The sequence below is a fragment of the Branchiostoma lanceolatum genome, chromosome 9 (assembly GCF_035083965.1).
Source record: "Branchiostoma lanceolatum isolate klBraLanc5 chromosome 9, klBraLanc5.hap2, whole genome shotgun sequence".
NCBI lineage: Eukaryota > Metazoa > Chordata > Leptocardii > Amphioxiformes > Branchiostomatidae > Branchiostoma > Branchiostoma lanceolatum.
This window is the reverse complement of record NC_089730.1, coordinates 11,273,328-11,293,667: the sequence shown is the minus strand read 5'-3', so window position 1 is coordinate 11,293,667 and position 20,340 is coordinate 11,273,328. Positions and strand designations below refer to the sequence as shown.

Below are 20,340 nucleotides of genomic sequence, written 5' to 3'. Positions count from 1 at the left end.
CTCAAATCACAGTCTTCATATTCAATTTGCCTGGTGCATGTAGCTATTAGAGAAAAATGAGAATTAACTATACAAAAATGTACTTCCAAATAGCAAGATGCCAAGTCCATGTTTCAATCAACAGTCATTATATGCACAACTGGTAAACCTTCGTTCAAAAGCTTAAAATTCCCTACATACTTGACATGTTTCTACCTCCTGCAAATCTGTAAACAAATTAACTCCGTACACAAGCCACAAAGAAAGGTTCGGTAACAAGTTGACATGGACAACACAAAGTTTGTGGTCTACTTCCTTTGGCATTTCCAGAACTTTCCCAGTTCTGAAGAACAGTTTGATACACTGTGAAACTAATTGGGCAGATTACGTAGTAATTGGTCAATCCAAGCAGTCTATATGATGTCCTTGGTCAATCACACTGCCTGAAAAGAAAGTTAATCCAGCTGGCACAATAATCAGTCAATTATGTCTAACAAATCATTGTTCTATGTACAATATTTATTTCTTGTTCTGAAATGATGAGAGTTTATAACCTACAAAAGGGAATGAAAAGACAAGTTTGTGTTTTTGAAAAGAATCTTCAAGTCAGTCAACTGTACAATATGGTCTCTAGATGAGTCAATAAACTTATGTGGGGTGCCTTTACAAAATGCCAGCCCACTATTCACACCTATTTGCCAGTTCCCACCTCACACAGCCCTGTTTGAAGACCATCCAGTGTTGGTTTTTCTTCTGCCTTGTGAAAAGCCTTGTGTTTTCCATGTGGATGGGATCAGGGTGAAGGGGCAAGGCACAAGTATGCCAGGGTTTTATGGGTGGATTATACATGTCTGTGGGGACATGGCTAAAAGCTTTGTGAGGAGCTATTTACAGGAAGAAAAACACAGTATTTTAGAAAAAAATTAAACTGTGATCCTGTCCTAATGACAACTAGTGGTAGGGCTTTTGGAAAGGGAGACAAATAAACTAAGTCAGTAAGTAAGGAGAAATTCAAACTCTACAACTGGATAAAAATTCGGAGATTTATTTCCGGACGTTTCGAGTGACATCCATCACTCTTCTTCAGCGTCACTAAAGTGAACTAGCAGAACGAACCAGTACTTATATACAATAACTAGAAAAACCGTTTTTTACATGGCAAATCACACAGTCATGCATAAACGACATTGTAATGTAAAATAAGTTAGGAAATAAATCTCCGAATTTTTATCCAGTTGTAGAGTTTGAATTTCTCCTTATATATTGTTTACCTGGATGTCTAACCTTCACAAACGTATTAAGTCAGTAAGTGTTCAAGAAAAAGAAAATCAAGGGTTTGAGAGATAAAACATTTAATCCACACATTTGACCCTTTTATTCCTGATAACATTTGATACTTGCCAGGTGCAAAGAAGCTGACAATAATGAAGCGACTGCTCAGCTTATAATCCTGCAGACTTTAACTTTTGAAGAGACTCGAAGTGTGTTTTGTAAGCCTAGCTGCTGTAACAACTGTGTGAGAGATGACAGAAGTGTCGCCACTCTGACAATTCTGTACCGTCCTCTTAACTTTCAGCTCACATATGTCAAACAGTTGTGTAATACCTTCAAACCTTTCTCCCACCAAATTTAGAAGAAAAGCAACTCTCTGGACATACCATTTGCTTGACATCATCTCTATCTCTCAAAATGAATGCCATTAGTTATACATTCCATAAAACTTACAACTTTCCTTTATAATTATTGAGAACTTCAGTACACATTCCTTTTCAGATCTGTTTGATATAACACCTAGTTGAGTATATATCAAAGCTACACTTGATTAATTTAGTTTCCATCTAAAAAGATGAACTTTTCAGCTATAAAATCTTCTTTTCACTTTGAACTTTGAAGTGTTTCTACTCTCACCACAAGTCCACATGGCCCTGCCCTATATCTCCCATGTGTGCCAGCCCTGCCTAACTGCCTTGAACCACCTCTGACCCAGGTAAAAATACCCAACCTGCTAACTACCACCTTCTGGCAGAGGGAACACATTTTAGAGAGTCGTTAAAGTGTTGTCGTGATCCCCTCAAACTAGTAATGAGGCTGCTGCCAAATGTTTTCAACCTACAAACACACAAGCCTGATTTTACGGATGACATTTACGTGCTCTACTGGCCTACTTGTTAAAGTAAAGGCTGAGCATTTTTACTCCTTTTGAATGTCAACCAATGATGTGCAACAATAGTCACATCCTGGTTCTGAGTTGTAACAAATTGAGATATGCGAGTACTTTGTAAAGGCACTGGCTGCAAAATGAGAGAATGTGTCTTCTTCTTCTTTCTGTTAAGGTAGCTTCCTTCAGCATGATAAAGATTATGCTACCTTCCGTGTCATAATTGTTATAGACCTAGAAAAGAATGCACTCGTCATATGCACTCTTCATAGAATAGAAAAACAAGGTAAACTTTTCTTTACTCTTGGATCTCTTTTAAGGTTTTCTGATGAAAACAATCCATGGAAGAAAAAAGTTTGTGTGACCAAAACAGCATGCTTGAATGTCCCTACTGTACAAAGAAGAGTTTCATGTCCTGGACTTGTACATGAACTTGACTGAGGAAATTCCCCCTCAGTCCTGAATGCCATCTGCCATATACTGTGTCATTTCTTCCTCTCCCGTAATCAGACCTCGCATCCCCATATCAAGGGTGACCGCACAAGTTCACTGTCACAGTGGTTGACCACAGCTCACTAATAAATCTGTGACATCTTCTTTGTATCCTCTGACTGCAGCTGATCATGAACTCCACCACTTATCACGATGTCACATCTTAACCATGACCTTCACCAGCAACCCAAAACATTCCCATTGACTTCCTGCCACTGCTATTACCCTGATTTATCTGTTGTTCATCTTGGGGAGCTCTTTGAACTTCGGGGGCCACAAAAGACTTTTGACACGATTCTATGGGTCGTCACCCCCATAACATTGACCATGGCATTCTGTTTCAACCTCACAAAGAGCAGGAATTTTTGTTTTCATCGGGCTGAATAGGCTTGGTGACATCCCGAGAAATAATGGGGGAAAAGTTGCACAAAGACAGAGACAATTGCTGGGATGATAAAAATACCTGGAACTCAAGCATTGATCCCTGGCTGGCAAATTATGGAAAGGAATGTCAGGATAAGTTTCCGACACTGATAAACACTTCTTTTCTTGACTGAATGTCCACAATAGATGGCATATTGCACATGTAGAAAAGTCTACAATGAATTATGAAGGAATATGGACTGTTAAACCACAATTTGGTCACAATTCAAACACAAATTGTGGTTTCTTTCAAATTTTTAATCTACATGTAGTTGACAACACCACCACCAACACACTTACCTCAAAGGCTAGTCTTCTTTGCCTGTCTATGAAGGCTGACTTCATTCTCTCAACATGCCTTACAAGACCATGGGAACAGGGACCAGGTCTGGAAATATTTGCCCCCTTTCCTGCACTCTGCCCTAATACAGTGTTAGACCTTTGCAGCTCTGGGTCTCTATGCTGGGCTCTACTTTAAAATGACAGCACCTTGACCAAAAGACATGATTGAAATTTTTTCAAATATTGGCCAGCCAGCCTCTAATACTTTTCTGCTCCACCCCCTACAAAGCACACTATGCAAACCATAATAGTCTAGCTGTCAATCAAACTGGGTTGATTGATCGCATTTGGCCTGCTGTTGTCTTTTCAGTATTGTCAACATTGAACACCCCAGTGGTTTTGCATTGTTGGCCCCATATGTGGAGGAAGGAAGGAAGGCTAGAATTCCCTTTTAATTGGAATAACAAGAAGTCTTCCAGACTTTTAAAGTCATCCATGGTCGACTACCAAATGTGAGGATCCGTGTCTGAAGAAAGTAATAACCTGGTAGCATCTTTGTGCACTTGGTGAATGGAAATAGCATTTGTGTCCTAATGTAGTTTAGCATTATGAAACTCTAATCTTTAAACAACAAAACAGACTCGTCATAGTATACTAAAGGTTAACTGTACCAGAAATTCCCCTTGCTCTTTTCAATGACCATGTCTTTAACGCCTCATCCTAATTACTGCAACTTCTGCACCTCTTTCCAAGGTACTTTGCAGATTGGGTGAGCGATGATAGTCCCAAGGATACAAATTCTTGAATTCTGCTTTGTCCTAGCTTTGTCCCTGATTCACCTTTTTTTCCTGACAAGAAACATGCCGCAGTGCAGTAATGGCTATGAACCTCAGCCCACCCATGTTGGACTGCACGGCACAGGAAGTTTTGGGTAGTACCAGAGCAACCTGTTGGGTTTCACTGTTCAACAAAACTCTTTTCAGTTCTTTCAGTAAGTGCTGGAAGGGTGGGAATGGTGTGGTTTATACAACAAGAGTTTTCTAAGTGATAGATGTGTGAGTGAAGTTTGATAGTGGTTAAGTACTTAATTAGTTTTGTTGGTCTGCTGCATCTGAGCTAACAAGGCCATGGGAACAATTAAGGCTCATTAGAAGATGTGATAAAGTATCATGAAAATAGGTCATGTTGCCCTTCTTTATCTCTGCTCTTGCTCCTGAAAGCTTACGGTTACAAACTCTAACAAGCTGGTCCTAAATCTAGTCATTTTTCTGAAAATCAACCTTTTCTGTTAGGTGCATGACAGATTGGAAGAAAAAACCCACACAATTGGGATTCAAGTAGCCTGACTTACGGTACTACATGTAGTACCTTCTTCAGTAATTACGCTCAACATAAACACCACAGAGGGCCCTTCGCTCCCCTCTCTAAAGTTTAACAGAGTCGGTGCTTTCTCTTTCTTTCTTTCATTTCTTCTTTTTCTTTATTCAAGTCTTTATATGGTGCAACTTCTGGTTACAGGGAAGGAGATGTTTCTCATATAAGGTTTCACAAGAGAAGTGACACAATTCGAACAAAGTTCCATGGAAAAGTGCAATAGAACCTACTTATCCCAGCTAATTACCATAAATTTGTTGATTACAGGGGAAAAGACAATGAAACTTACCTCCACCCCCTTGTAGTTGTTGAAGAGGTGGGAGTACTGCTCCAGACCCAGAGAGTCCAGCCATGTTGGGATACTGGGTGAAGAAGTCATGCTGGAGTCTGTGGTTAGCATGCTCCACCTGGAAAACAGAAACAAAACTTTACAACAATCATCATAATGCATCAAACTCAATTTGATAAATGAACTTTTTTTCATATATCTATATTTAAACGCACTCTGAAAAACTTTTGCGTTTTGGCACCAATGCTTACTTTGCTAAGACAGCTGGGTTTGCTATGTGGTTGGTTTACATTTCTCTGCTCTCTGGGATGGGAGCATAAACCAACCAGGATGACACCCAGGCTACGACTCAGCAGGTGTTTGTTGTCATTATCTACCCCAAAGTTCCATACATGTCCAACAACATATCGTGTTCGGAGTAAGTCAGTTGTGACTTATGTAGGACATGCCACAGGAAAACCTAATATCGTTGGAGCCTAGCCAAGGTGAAGATCAGTAGGGCCTGCCTCCCATAGAGAGCCCCAGGGTCGTCACATCCAGGCTCATCTGCATCCAGAGGACAATCCTGCATTCTTCACATGCCTCCAGGCACTGAAGTTGACTGAACTCTACAGCCTGATTTACACAGGCGTTTTTGAGCTGACTCAGCTACTGTCCGACTGTTCAAGGAGAACCCTAGGCCACTAGCGTTTTCTAGTTGGAAAACTCCACTTGAGCATCCCAAAGTTCCTCATACACACACAGCCCCAAGTCGACTCCAAAAACTTGTGTGTAAATCGGGCCTACTTGTTTGGGGTATTGCATACAGCTTACAACTTAGAATATGTGCCAAATTGCATCCCAGAAATAAAAAAGCATATGTCACCGATATACCTTAAGACACACTTTTCAGCTACTCATAATACTACTAGTTCTGTTAAAACTATTCTAATTCATTATTGAGTGAACTGTTGAGTTAGATAGATATCATTTACAAGCCTTACTTGACTGCAGTGTACTAAAAATGACTTTTTATTTGCTAATTGCTCCACAAGCCTGTAGGTAAATGAACTGTTTGTGGAGGCAGCACTGAACAAGCGACAGCTGCGAGTACACTACTGGTTTGGTCACCTGTAAGGCCACACAACTTTAACGACTTGATTACTTGTTTGTCAGATTCTTTTGGACACAATTAGGGCAAGGCTAGGGGAAAAACAATAAAGCCATGCACCCCCATTGAGATACAAGATGAGCTGGTTGCAGAAAAAGTTGTGATGAAGGTATGCAAAAGTCCTTTACAAGTGTTCCTCACTATATATCCTAAGCACATGTACAACATCATGATATTAAGGATTGGAACTTAAGAACTATTACTCTTAGCAGATATTTCAAGTTCAGGGTAATACATGAAGATGAATATTAATTAATATGAATCTTTTTCCTGTGTTCGACAAAAAGGATGGACCCATTTAGCAGTAATTACTGGTAGGTTTGTTCAACCTAAACAAGATAAGAGTAAAATGCCTAAAGGAGGTTAACTGTCAGATGTGTGGATGACATCCAACAAGGTAAAACATTTGGGGCAAAATCTGCATGTAGTCAGATACCAGGAGTGTCATGCCAATCAGATACCAGGAGTGTCTTGCCAATCAATGGTGTGCTGGAAAAAGGAGGACATGCACTGAGCAGAGCAAACTGGGGCAAGGCTTCACCCGAATCTAAGGACTTTGGACATAACTGGTAGTTTTAGCAAATAAACAACAAGGGATTTAAATCAATTGCATGCCTTCATAATTACATTTACTTGAGTTGCTTTAGGATAAAATGATCATGATAGCTAATTGCTCATTTTAATGACATCAGACCTCCAAGGTCTCTGATACTTCACTTTACGTTCTCTCCCACACTCCTCTACAAAATGTATGACATGAAACGGGATCTGCAGAACTACCGGACCCTGACAGAAGGATTTGTTCAGGAGAAGTAGTTCAGATTATGCAGCCAGTGACCCGCCCCCTGGGAACCCTGTCTCTGAGGAATGCTGCACACCAGGGGGAGGGCTCAGGCAAAACTGGTCAGCTATTACAGCAATATGAGGGAGTATGTCAAGTATCACAATTTTGACAATAGAACAAGGTGAATACTTAGACATGAAGCATTTTGATTCTTCTCTTACAATGTCCCTTATGGTTATGCTGGAGATCCCTTTGCAAAAACCCTTTTTCTATATTGGGGAATATCATGATACTATCATGTGAAAAGAGTTTAACAAAAATGCATGTGTCATCATTACAAAAATAGAAGAAGAGGAAACATCTTTGAGTGACACTCTCATTCTTTGTTAAACTTTCTACATATTTTCTAAAACAGGATGAACATTAATCCATGAGGTGGTCTTACAGTCTTGCAAAAAGGCAACAATGAAACACAGATAAAGTAAGAAAAGTGCAGTTCCAAAACTGAAGCTGAGCAAATTTTTAAAAGTGACTCTGTACTTATCAGTGTTTGACGTTCTAGAAGGAAGAACATTGATCCATGAGGTGGCCTTATGATTTTGAAGTTGGACATCTGAACCTGGTACATTCCCAGTTTCAGCACAAGCCACATGCTGGCACCTGGGGTTACACATGTATTGGTTTTCAGCATCCCACTGTGATCGGGGAACAGACCTGAACACCACAGGGTCAGCAAAATGCTGGGTTTACAAATTATGTTCCAGTTCAGCCAGACTGAGGAATTACTCTGGCACCAGCCTGGCTTGAATGGAGTTGTCATGATAGATCTCATGGTTCCATTGATTCGTTTAACCACTGGCTATCAGGAGGGCGCTTAGTGATTGATACGGACCCAAGTCACCCAACAGGCCAAACTTTAGGTGTGGAAAAACTGAGATAAAGCAAGGACATATATTAATATATCCTTGGACAAGTTGGATGAAGCAAGAACGAAAAAGCATCATACAAACAAGGATCATGGAACTCAGGAAGCTAGTGCTAGTCCAACTGGTTTTTCACTAGTGTGTTGCCATAAAACTGTAATGTGTGCTGATTGTATGGCCAGAATATAAAGAGCAATATATTTACCATTGGAAAGTACTTGAAGATAGACTAAACTACGAGTGGAGGACAAGGGAAAGAGGAACAAAATATCATTTTGTACACTGTGCAAACATTTGTTTTTCGCAAAAGGACCTCAAAGCAAGTGATGTGTGAAATTAAGAGAGATCACCTGATAGAAAGTCATGGAAGTGATTTAGATCAAACACTGAGTTTCGAACTTTGCTAAGCCAAGTTCAGGGTAGATGAAAACATCACACACTACAAAGGAGCTTGGATCAAAGATTTCTTTTGAACCCTGTGCATGTTTGGGCGCAACTTTCAAAAAGTTCTTTCAGCCGTCGATTGCCATGGTTTCCAGATGTTACCGAGGTGAGATACCTTTTCAAGACTCAAGGTCAAGAAATGAAAACAAAACTGCTACACAGAGAAAACACACACAGCTGCACAAAAACTTGGCTTTCCAAAGTCTGTACGATGAATATGGGGACTCATACTCCTTGTATACAGATGGGCATGTTTCAAATTCAAAACGTGTACCCAGCAACGATTTATGTCCCTATTCACTGACCTTCCTGGCAGTGGGCATGAGCAAAACCACTCTCACTAATAACAAGGAGGTTAAATAGGAATTTTAACCTCCTTGCTAATAACAAGGAAAGACAAAAGATCATAAATCTTTTCATAAAATCAATCCAGGACAGAATTTATATATGCATATCACCAACTTACAGGGTCCAACAATAAAAGATTCAACTTAACGTTAAAGGAAAAGATAGAGAGTTTAAAAACATACAAATAAGAACTGCATATCCTGCATCCTGTGAGGTTTTCAGTAGTACAAAGGCCCTGATGTTTGAAAGACAGAGTAGAACTAATGTTATTTGCCGCTGCCTACTTATCCCATGTAGGCGCATGGCCCTGCATAAACAAGGACCAGCGGAGTGCCACTCTCAGGGCAAAACAAATCTACTGGGTAAGAAAGGGCGGCACCACAGATAAGCAAAATATCCAAGATAAACAGGTATACTTCAAACAGCTTACTGGTACTCTAGATAATAGCATTTCTCTACATTCCTGACCAACACAACAGCTTACCTGTCTGAACAGCCGAGAAGGTACTGATCGACACCAAAGAGCATTTTCCTGTAACCATTCTAATTCCGCTACCCATCTGATAGAAACCCTACCACCATTTGAGAGGTCCCTTATCCAGCTACCATGTCAACAAGGAAAATTCCTGGGGGATCCGGGAACAGGGAATCAGTGAACTGCAGCAGACACTTGTCAAGGTACTACCGCTAATTAAAAGCATTAACTTCTGAACAAACATGCAATCAGAACACGTTCTCTTTTCTTTCGAGTCAATGTATTGTATTAGTAAGTAGATGCTTTGGAATGATGATACAAGATCATGAACATGCATTCAGCCACTTACCCAAAAGATTAGGAAGAACTACAGAATTCCAATGCAGATGGAGAATTCCCTTGGTGACTTCAAAAGAAGAAATGTTGCCAAACTCACAGGCTTAAAGTTGACTTTGGAAAGGCTTTGTTGGGAACTCAGCACGCGCACATAGGGATGACTTGACAGCTAACCTGGTGGCTCCCGCCTGCAGTACAGGACCTGTGGTGTGCTGGCCTGCACTGTGGTGCCCACATGTGTTACAGCAATGTTTGTTGGTGGGAGGAACCACTCACATAATTGGGAGGGGGGTGGCTTCGAATTCAGACTCATTAGAGAAATTTCAGCTTTCTTTTGATGCAACCATAAGAAGCAGTCAATACTGTAAGACTAAGAGGCAATTGTACATTTTTATGTTCAGAACTGCAAACAAAAGTTGCATTTGTAGTTTTACACATTCTTACTATTTTGGCTGTAATCTTATTTAAAACATTGTGATTACTAAAGAAAATGGTGGTAATTGAATACAGTCATGATATGAGATGATAAAAAGATGATAGTAATCTTGTTTTGGTACATAATGTAGTTTCGGTTTATCATAATTACTAATACTACAAATGTACATCATTGCCTCCCTGGTTTTGCATAATTCTGGGCTTGCATCTACCCCCTACCAGCATATAACAACATCGGCAACACTTCTCAAAAACCTGTGAAAACCTTTCTGCCAGCTGATATCAATTGAGTGCTGACAAGATTTGATGGAGGAGGGGGGTGGGCACATTGGGGATTATCATTAGCCCAAATAAATAAGATAAATTATGATGGAGGAATCTTTGTTTGGATGGTAAATAAAGTCCATCTGGTTGTCTCTACAGGGACCAAGTCAGATTGTCCATAAAGGAAAGATGAGTTCTTATAAGGGCATACAGACTTCAGTTCCTTTCAGAGTCTTTATGGATGGGTGTGATATTAAATCATCAATAATAAATGCCATGTGAGATTGGTTTTCTGGTTATCTATTAGTTGATCAGAAAAATGTTGTCAACCCTTTATATTCAAGGTACAGAATGCAATGAAATTTGATATATTGCGAGCCAATGTATGTGCATACCGTAAGACAATTTCAAGTCCTTTTTCAAGTACATGTAGTTTTGATGTGAAAGAAGAGGAATCAATTGGTCAGTGGAAATCATCAATTTGCTAAATCGTTTTTATGTTCTTGAGAGTTATAGCATAAGCCATGAGAGATATCACTAGGAATCAGGCATATACAGTACTAAGATATTTTCCTGTGATGCTCTGTGTCAAATTTATGATGCTGTTTTAAAAAAAAGAAAACAAAGAAAGCCAAAACAACACATCTGCTTGGAGAAAAGCAATGCAATGCACTCTACCACTTCTTATTCAACAATGAAGAGCGGTCTAAACTGGAGCAGTCCTACCTGACCGAAAATTCTACTCTACTCTACTCTACTCTTATCAAACAACAAGTGATTGACAAACCACAGGAAGAGTAGTTGTGATAAACCAATGGAAAAGGGCGTTGATGACTTGGTGACAAATTCTTTAGCGACCCTGCGTTTACATGACCTCTGCCTTGTAAACAGCTCTGTTTAAAAACAGTGACATCAGAAAGTGATGAAATTTTAAGTTTTTGAAAAGGACTTCAAACATGTTGTACATGTTGGCTTGAATTTCACTGCATCCCTGCCTTCTACTTAATGTTTGAAAACAATTTTCTAATGAAACATAATGTGACTAAAAAATAACCCTCATATGACATTAACTGAGGAGCTTCATCCTCCTTGTATTAGCCCTTAGAATCTATCGTGCAAAATAAGTATAGGGCTGGAAGATGGCATGGGACTTTTTTGAATTCCTAATTTAAGATGACTTCACCCTCAGAACAAGAAAACTCATTGATTCAAGATTTTTCGCCTGTCATATTGAACAAAACCTAGAAGAAATCTCCTCGAATAGAGCCTACTTAACGATTTATAAATGAGAACATCCAGTGACAGAAAAGTATACCATCAGATCCGCCAATTCTCCACACTTTGACATGCCTGTAGGGGTGGGAACTACTTTTGCAAGGGTGACAAAAACCCTATGTAGGCTGCAAGACAGGCCTATTGTTGGACCCCAGACATGAGGAAAATCACCAAAAGAGCAGAAGGATTCCTTGGCAGGAATTCAATTTTCCAGTTCCCTCCATTCTTAGGGCCTCTTCATCTGTGAAATCTGTCCCGCCTACGAATCCGTCATCCGTGACAACTCCTCTTTCACTCAGCCTCACTTCAGAACCGCGGCCAGAAGTTTTGCAAGGGGAAAAGCAATAGGAAAAGTAATTTGTTGTCGTTGGTCGTTGAAGCCAACCCTGATAGAAATTCAAGAGCATTGGCCTGGCCAGTTTATCTTCTAGCTTGCAAACCGACTTTGGGTGGTCTCTGTTCCAGTGATTTTCTCGCTCCGTAAACTCAGATAACGTATCATGAGTTGTGTTTACAGGAGCGTATCTCTGGCATATTTTCCAAAGTGCGGACAACAACTTGTTTTGGCAAAAAGTCTTCACAAGCAAAACTTTACTGAAGCACAGAACTCATGTGAGCTTGCTAACCATTGCCGACTGTTACACTTGCACTTCACCATTCAGTAATATACAAGCAGATGGTTAGCTTTGGATTTTTTTCGTTTTGCTCTCGTGAGCTCTGCTTTTGTGCAACATTTCACAGAATGCCTCATACAAAACTAGTCTGGGTGCCATCCTAATTACCGTATCGTCTCGAATAAAGTACGCACTTTTTAAACATTTCTCTATTTTCCGTGGCTCTCACACTCTAGCAGAGAGTACTAGTAATTGATATGGGAGCTGCGGAAAACTAACAAGGATGGCACCTAGGCTGATCTCTATATAATACGTCAAAGCCAAAATCTACCTGAAGATTACTATTAAACAGAGTGAAAAGTCAAGTTAATAACCTGATTGCAAAAGCTTTCAAATGAGAACCGATAGAGTGATAGGATAAGGAGCTACTGATACCCTTGCATAAGAAGGCTGATTATGAAGAAATGTGGGTGCTCAGGTGTCTTTAACTTTCAGGTATTGACAGATTTGGAGATGTGTTCTAACATGAGTTAAAGACAAGACTGAAGTCTACCTGTCATGGTTTAGCTTCCTTCCTGCATCAACATTCCAGGCTGTACTCTGCCATAATTTGTTACTTCCTATGCTAAAAGGACCACAGAAAGTTCCAACACCTGTGTAACAATCCCTGCTCTGTTGGGCCCTGGAAAACCATCTTGTCTGCTCTTCACAGAACAACTCTAGTGGAACCTGGTGGAACTAAACGCTGGCTGAGAAAGGGTATCAAGATGCTTTCAGCGTGAATCAGGGGGTACTTATCCAAATGTTGTCAATACAAAATGGTACTTGATCCACCTAAATGCAGGGGGAGGCCCACAACAGTGTAATGATGTAAAAAAATAGCAAAATGCATTTCCAAGTTTGGAGGTGGGGCTCTTCCAGAAAGTTGGTATCATTTGCATGATGTTAAAACCTGTGAATCAAACTGACGTTACCGTGTGTGTACAGTAATGCAAAATGTTAACAGAGACACTACTTCCAAACTTGATTAGCCTACTTACATGCTTTCAAGCAGGCTGTCAAGCAATTGATTACAGCTAAAGCAACACAATTCATGGTAAAGGAGCCGTGGAGAGGGCTGGGTTCTTGAGTAACAGGGCGCAGACGTTATGTCACCACTCTTGAAGGTACAGTATATTTGAACTGCTCCATTGTTGGGTTGTGCTCCGTACAAGGTCTTCACGGTGTGTTTTAGCCTCCAGGCTTGAAAACATGGCCTTGGGAAGTGTCACAGCTGACATAAAATAGCCACATGAATTCCTGAATAACAAAACACGGCCTGATCTTTTAGAGTAGAAAAGGGACAGTGTCACACTGTTCTTTATATAGTAAAAAAAAAAAAGAATCCAAAATGTCTTACACTGCTATGAAGTAAAAAAAGAAAGAAAAAAACTCTCTACTTGAAAATATTTTTTAAAGAAAAAGCTAAATTTTTGTTTTGAGATCACGAAATAAAGAACTTAGTGTAAGGAATCTAAGGTATAAAAAGTTGCAATTCCAAGAATAACAGAATTTCTTAGCTAAAAGTTGAGACAAAGGCAGCCCCTCTATTTTTTCATTAATGCAAAGGTGTTTTACTGTTTGACTAAAAGCTGATCCACAACTTACATTGTTTGTCAACACACACAATTTTTACATTAAACTTAAAGTTAAACTCTTTATATCATATGGTGTTAGGTTTATGCTGTGTCTGTTCAGTATTTAAGCCAGGGGCTTGTTAGAAAAAAAGATGAATATGGCATCAGAGCTAGACGTCTGTATAACTAGTTCAACTGCCAAGCAGTGAGAAGCACATGCCACCCTACCTACCATTTGAAAGCCCATGTAAGTCCCCTTTCCCTTGCATCCAAAACTTTTCAACTAGTCCCCAATCAATTAAAGAATTCGTCTTACCCGAAATCTGCAGTTACCCCTAACCAGCCAGGAAAGTGTTAGAAAAACAACAAATGCGGGAATCCCTCTCCCCGAGTGCGGCAGGGAAGTGATGACCCAATGATAGTGTACCCTCTCTTTTCCTGGGGCGGTGGTTGTGGCCTGATTACACGCTACGCAACAATGTACTTCCAAATAAGGTAATCCCCCATGGGTCATCCGTCTATGCTGACACCTGACTGGATTTACATGGGGAAAGTTACGGATTCAAACAAGCCTCCAGAAAAACACAGGAAATGTGTTTTATACACAATTTGATAAACAAACATAGATTGTGTTATCTATATGATTACTATATGATTACTGTATTAGTTGGGCATTGAGAAGGGAGAACACATTTTCCATGCTGTTTCTTTGTTTGCTTTCTATTCTATGTGATGAAAAAGAAGTGAATGAACAAATCTCAATGAACCATGAGTAAACCATCATCATGTAAATCAATTACCAAAAGTAACTTGAATAGTGTCTGATATAAGAAGAAGACATTTCTGATTTCAAGTCGTTTTTGATCTGACCATAAAAAGGAAAGAGGAAAATGCCAGAGGAATTGGGACAAGGCCATGTGAAAGATCATACCAAAAGTCACATGGAAATAATGTAACACATTTCTCTGTCTGTGCAGTATTGTTTTCATGCATTATGATATCTACAGCCATGTAGAGATGTACAATATTATTATCTCTTAATCAATTTGGGCATAGTTAAATAACCTGAAAGCAGAAGTCTGTGAGGAGAAATATATAAAACATGCTATCACATCATACAGAACGGTACATTTAACATTACCTGCTTTTGCTGATGTTGGTCCTCAAAGAATTTCTGAACAGGAGAACAGAGAGGAGGGGAAAAAACCCAAAAAACTCACCAGTCTTCTAAACCAGCACGCTACCGTGAGAACAATGGTACCCAGGTCACCAGGAGTCGGCTTGTCCAGCCAGCACAAACGCAGCGTGTACTCAATAGGCTGACCCTTCAAACGGTGGTCAGTCGGAGCGACCCCAACAAAGACTGCATCACCCTAATGGACAGGAAATATAATGGAATTATGCAGATGTAATCATGTCGAATGGTCACGCTTTTGGCTGGTGGTCAGACAGAGGTTTGAGACTGATTATGGAGATTACAAGAGTTCTCAAGTGGACTTACACACAAGTGCTTTGTCAACAGTTGGGGGAATGGAAAGTTAAAGAACCTCCTTTTATTCCCCAGTAGTAACATTAACGTTAGTATTGTTGTTGAACAAAAGGGGAGAGATATTGAATGTCTGGTAAGCCAGCACAGGGAAATAACTTATAGGATGGGAAGAAACTGAAGACAGGCACACAACAATGTTGGTAGAAGGAAGTGAGGTGTTCATTGGTAATGATGTCCGACCATCATTGCTACAAATATTGAAGTTTAAAATCAAAAGTTATTGCAGAGGTAACTGTTAATGTACCACTACCATGGCATAGGTGGCAGTAATGATCAGTAATATTGGGTCACTGATGAAATAGAACTGGCAGCTCTCGCCATTACTTTTTTGATGCTCAAAATGTTATGTTACAATCAACATATTTAAACTTCAAATCATGTAAAATGGTAAATGGTAACGGTACCGTCACATCAGGTGGTAAAACTGCAGTGATTTTGATTCAGCTGATCCAGAATTACTTGGTATGGTCTAAAAGCGTCATCTTGCAGTTCTTATACAAAGTGCAGTTTATCAATGACCAGCGGTCTAACAGCGCCGTCTGGCAGTTCGTGGTAAAAATGCAGTAGATATGTAGCCAGCAAACGTGGCTACTTGAGATCACGGAAGGCGATTACTGTTTATAATAGTCCTCGCCAAAACAACGGCGCCATGGCAGCGTCGACTTCTCCGAAAGCCCAGATTATTTCTGCCATGTCGAAGCGCCGCTGGCAGTGGCTGGCCTTCCTCGGGCTGTTCCTGGGGTACTGGGGGAGCGTCTTCTGCCGCACGGCGACGGAAGCTGTTATGCCCGCCATGATGCTGGACAAAACCATCCAGTTCGACAAGGTGAGGACGATATACAGTACAATATGAAGGGATACTCTCTTTATTGTACGAAGCCAACCGTATCTGTATAACAAACCTTTAGATAATAACGTTACCTATTTCATCGAGGCGTGCCATGCGGTCAGACGGTCTTAAATTTTATAGAGTACTGACCCATATGGGAAAATAACATGGTCACGGCCCAAATGCACTTGTAAACGTATACGACGGTACGTATATAAACGTATCCGCGGCATTGAACGTTTGAAACTATAGGCATGTATATGCCCCCAGATATATGCCCCAGACAACCAGAACAGTTTACGGACTTTCATAAACAAAACCATCTGTAGTCGCCACGTAGACACGTTCTTTACCACAGGAAGTGCATTTGATACCCTCCCCGTGCCACCTGTCTTTATGAAAAGAGTCGATAGGTGGTGCTTTTGTACAGTAGAAGGTAGAAGCAAATCTCATGAATTATAGGCCCCACATTTTGATAATCTCATGAAGGCGGTTGACCTCCTATTATATATATTCACCTGCCAGTACGTTAACGTTACCCGCAATTATCTGGATTTGTGTGTTCGCAGCTACAACTCCAGATCCCTTTGAAGTTTGAATCTTTGATGCATTTACTTGCATTTTGACATTGTCCTGGTATTATCTTGGTGATTGGATATAGTACAGCCCATTCAGATAGACTAGTTCATCTGGCAATGCTAATTAGATACCGTCCAAGCAGAGGCTAGGCTAATAATTGCTCTGAATCTAAAGTTTCAGAAGTTATTTCTGTAACATGTAACGTTAAACTTATCTAAAAGGACACTCCTGTTGTGTTTTCTTAATATCAATGGTCGCAATGGTTAAGACAACATTAAAGTGAACACGTTTTCTGTTACAGCGGACAGCAGGAACTATGCTGGCCTGCGGAAATGGTGCATTTATCCTGGGCAAAATCCTGTGCGGGGTGGCCTCGGAGTCGTTCGGAGGGACACGAGTTCTGACCGTGTCTCTACTGTTGGTAGCGTTCTTCGCCATAGCCTACGCCAGGGTGTACACCGCCTCTATGTTGATTGGTTCCTACATGCTACTGAAGCTTTTCACTGTAAGTAAATTGTATTGTTATGAATTTATTTCACTTGTTTATTAAGTATTCATCAATCACCCAGGAAAAATCATTTTTGTGAAATTGAGAGGTGTCAACAATAGTCAAAATATGGGATGATGATGATTAAGGTACAGGGGTATAGAAACGTCTTACCGTACATCCACGGATATATTCAACGGAGTAGTCCTCTTCTGATGTTTGTGTCTGTATTTAATGTGCTACAGGTATGGTACGATGATGGCATTTTAGATTATGACATTTGCAGTTATAAGCGCTGAGTCTTGTAGCATGGTGTACTGTTTTTGAGTACATTTGTATGTAAATGTACCATCATTCTACCTGGCTGTCCTTTTCCTCCCTTGTTCTCCTTAAACTTGAAGCACTTTTTTGCTTGAGCAGCAACTTCCCAACAAGATAAATAGCATCAACACCCACCATTTATAAAATACTCCATATTCCCCATATATTTTACATCTAGACTACTATCTTGTTTTGTATTTCTATTCTTCTTATCCTTCTTACGCCTAAAAGCTTTTTCTTCTCCCATCCTTACCGTCTTACCCCTACCCTAAGACCCTGCCACAAAGCTGAAGTCTTCCCTTCCCATCAGGCAATCTGGCCGGCTGTCACCAAGCTGCTGTCGGCCTGGTTTGACAAAGAGGATTATGGGAAGGTTCTGGGAGGAATGTCCATCGGTTTCCAGGCGGGAAGCGTCATCGCGACTGTTCTCATCGGCTCCATGCTGTCCAGAGGTGCTCTTTCTGTCTTTAACCTCCCCCCTGCTGTGGTAGCCTGCAGCTTCAAACCTGCATTGGTTACAAGGATAGGCACCAGGGAGAATGTTACTAGAATGCTGGGTTGTGCTTCTAGACATGTTAGAGTGGCCTAAACCAGGAAATAACTCAGCACCGTATGTCAACATTTCTCACTATTGAATCAATAGCATAGCACTAAAGCACAATGGCAGTTACATAGAAAAAAATATGCATTCTCTCTAGTTTTTTTTCATTTCTAGCTTTCAGTTTTATCCTCTGGTGTGTCGACTAAATCAGTTTTGTTGTATTGTCATTAAATAATTGTTGCCCATACATTGTACCTTGCATGATTCTTGAGCAATTAAGTTCATCCATTGTTTCAGTATAGACATAACAATTCTTTTCTTTGAAAATAAGATGTTGATAATTTTGTCTTTTCCCTGTCAGGTCTCCACTGGCGGACTGTTGTTACCATCCCGGCGGTTGCCATGGTGATGATTGTGTGTCTGAAGCAGTTTCTTCTGTACGAGTCTCCCAGCAAACTTGGGCTGGCGCCGGCAACACGAGAAGCAGAATCCCCCTCAAAGGTCAGATTAACATAACTGTTATTCTCTCTTCACCAGTGATTTGATGCTGTTTGATTAAAAGAAAGCTGATTTTAGAGTCATCCTTGCTTTGTTGTTTGAAAACGTTTGTAAACCCCACATTTGCATTTACATTTCTAGCATAAATCTGACAAGATTCCCATTCCCTTTCCTGCAGCAGAAGCCCCAGGACCATCCCATGGACAAGCTGAGTGTGAGGCAAGCCCTGGTGTACATGATGGAGACTCCTGCCTTCTGGGTGGTGGCCGTGGCATCCATGGCTCTGTCAGGTGGGAGTCTGCTGGACTTGTTACTCGTGTTCTGAAGTATGTACACTAAGGCCACTCAGGAGACAGATGAAGTTTGGTCTATGTGGACAGGTGGTCACTATAGGTGGTCACTATACAGGATTCTTAATACTTATGTCAATGGAGAAAATTACCTGAGGCCATTGGCCAGGTGGCTTTATGTAGAGGTGGTCACCAGTGCAGGTTTGACTGTACATCAATGTAACAACTTGTTAGATTGATGAACATATTTCAGAACATTGTATGTCCTTCACTTGTGTGGCAACAATGGAAGAACAAAGGTTAGATTTGCAGGTACTGGTAGCATGCAAATAGCTCTAATTATGTACTTTCTGAAGATGAAATACAAACAGAAATTGTTGTTTTCTGTTTCAAACAAGCAGCCCTGATCACCTAATTCTGTTTGTTCTCCAGGAGTGTTTGAACTTCAGATCTTCATGCCATTGTACTTCAAGGAGGCACTGCACCTCACGCCAGGCCAGGCCGCGCAGGCCGCCGCCCTAGCCCCCGCCGGCGCCATCGTGTCTCTCGTCATCGGCGGCTTTCTGTACGACAGATTGCGTCGCCAGGAAAAGTGCATCATGATGTCTACATTCCTCGTCATCACCGTGGTGTGTATCGGAACGCTGTGGCGATACAATGACTTGGACATCAAACTTGCCGTAGTCGTTGCATTCTTTCTTGGCTTTTCCGTAACAACCCCTTTCTTCCTGCCCATCACGATATTCTACATGTCGTTCGGAGGAAAGCGTCACACGCCCACCGTCACCGGGATCCTGGACTGTTTAGGGTCGCTGGCTGCGGTGATCATGGACAATCTGATGGGCTCCTTTGCCTGGAAAGACTTGTTTGCTGTCCAGTTTGGCTGTGCCATCGCAGGACTGGTGTCCTTAGCATTGCTCCTGTCCTCACGTTACTCAACATAATGCAGCTATGAAGAGGAGTAGGCTAAAATTCCTTGTCTATTTTTTTTTAAATCTAAATTTTCTGCAATAATATTTTTGGTTTTTGATTAACTTGTACATTCCTTTTTTGCTGTAAAAAATTGTGATATATCTCGGTACTTTATATATTGAAATACTTTTGTATGCGGGAAGTTATGATAGAGCATATAATCAAAGAATAGGCACTTTTCAAACTATGACTATTGTGGAAATCACTTAACGTTACGGGTGAGCATGCAATATGAAAAAAGACAAAAGTATGAATAAAATATGTCATGCAATACTTACTAATCACTTTAATTGCATAGTTGTTGCTAGGTTTGTGAGACCCAGATAGTCCTATGAAACACCATGGTTTGTTGGTCAAATATATTTGGCACATCATCCAGGTGATTTATCAGAAGGTGTTGCTCAGATGTACACGGCTGCAGAAGTAACCTTAATTTTTTTGGGGTCATTATGTCTCAGGATAAGAAGTATGTAATCATAAACACTGATATGCGGTGATGATGATGAACAGGCTGAATGAAGAGCCTGGAATAAATGGTAACTACTAACGTTAGGCTCCGGCTATCTTACTGAGGAATGACAGTGTGACATGACTGCAGTGTGTAAGATGTCAG

At 40.6% G+C, this 20,340-nt stretch overlaps 2 protein-coding genes across 7 annotated transcripts in view; one reads left to right on the top strand and one right to left on the bottom strand.

Moving 5' to 3' along the window:
* The window catches only part of LOC136442486 (breast cancer anti-estrogen resistance protein 3 homolog), a 40,381-nt gene extending 25,489 nt beyond the window's left edge, over window positions 1-14,892 (bottom strand). Inside the window, exons 1-2 of one of the 4 annotated variants that reach the window (XM_066439364.1) lie at window positions 14,882-14,892; window positions 4,998-5,115 (exon numbers count right to left, since the gene is read on the bottom strand). In XM_066439364.1, the coding sequence (XP_066295461.1) occupies window positions 4,998-5,108 (111 nt within the window). In that variant the 5' untranslated portion in view covers window positions 5,109-5,115; window positions 14,882-14,892. Of the gene's footprint in view, window positions 1-4,997; window positions 5,116-9,470; window positions 9,670-13,977; window positions 14,080-14,881 lie in introns of those variants that run through there. The other 3 variants (XM_066439363.1, XM_066439362.1, XM_066439361.1) reach the window with 3 other exon arrangements.
* An 870-nt stretch (window positions 14,893-15,762) lies between these two features.
* LOC136442487 (uncharacterized) lies at window positions 15,763-20,274 on the top strand. Of its 3 annotated transcripts, none has more exons than XM_066439371.1 (6): window positions 15,763-16,036; window positions 16,920-17,123; window positions 17,737-17,878; window positions 18,329-18,468; window positions 18,647-18,755; window positions 19,188-20,274. In XM_066439371.1, the coding sequence occupies exons 1-6, from the start codon at window positions 15,860-15,862 to the stop codon at window positions 19,697-19,699; spliced, it is 1,284 nt and encodes a 427-aa protein (XP_066295468.1). In that variant the 5' UTR covers window positions 15,763-15,859; the 3' UTR covers window positions 19,700-20,274. The 3 variants fall into 3 exon arrangements, with proteins under 3 accessions (XP_066295468.1, XP_066295467.1, XP_066295469.1); XM_066439370.1 differs by having other exon boundaries at window positions 18,644-18,755; XM_066439372.1 differs by lacking the exon at window positions 16,920-17,123 and having other exon boundaries at window positions 18,644-18,755.
* Window positions 20,275-20,340: the final 66 nt, after the last annotated feature.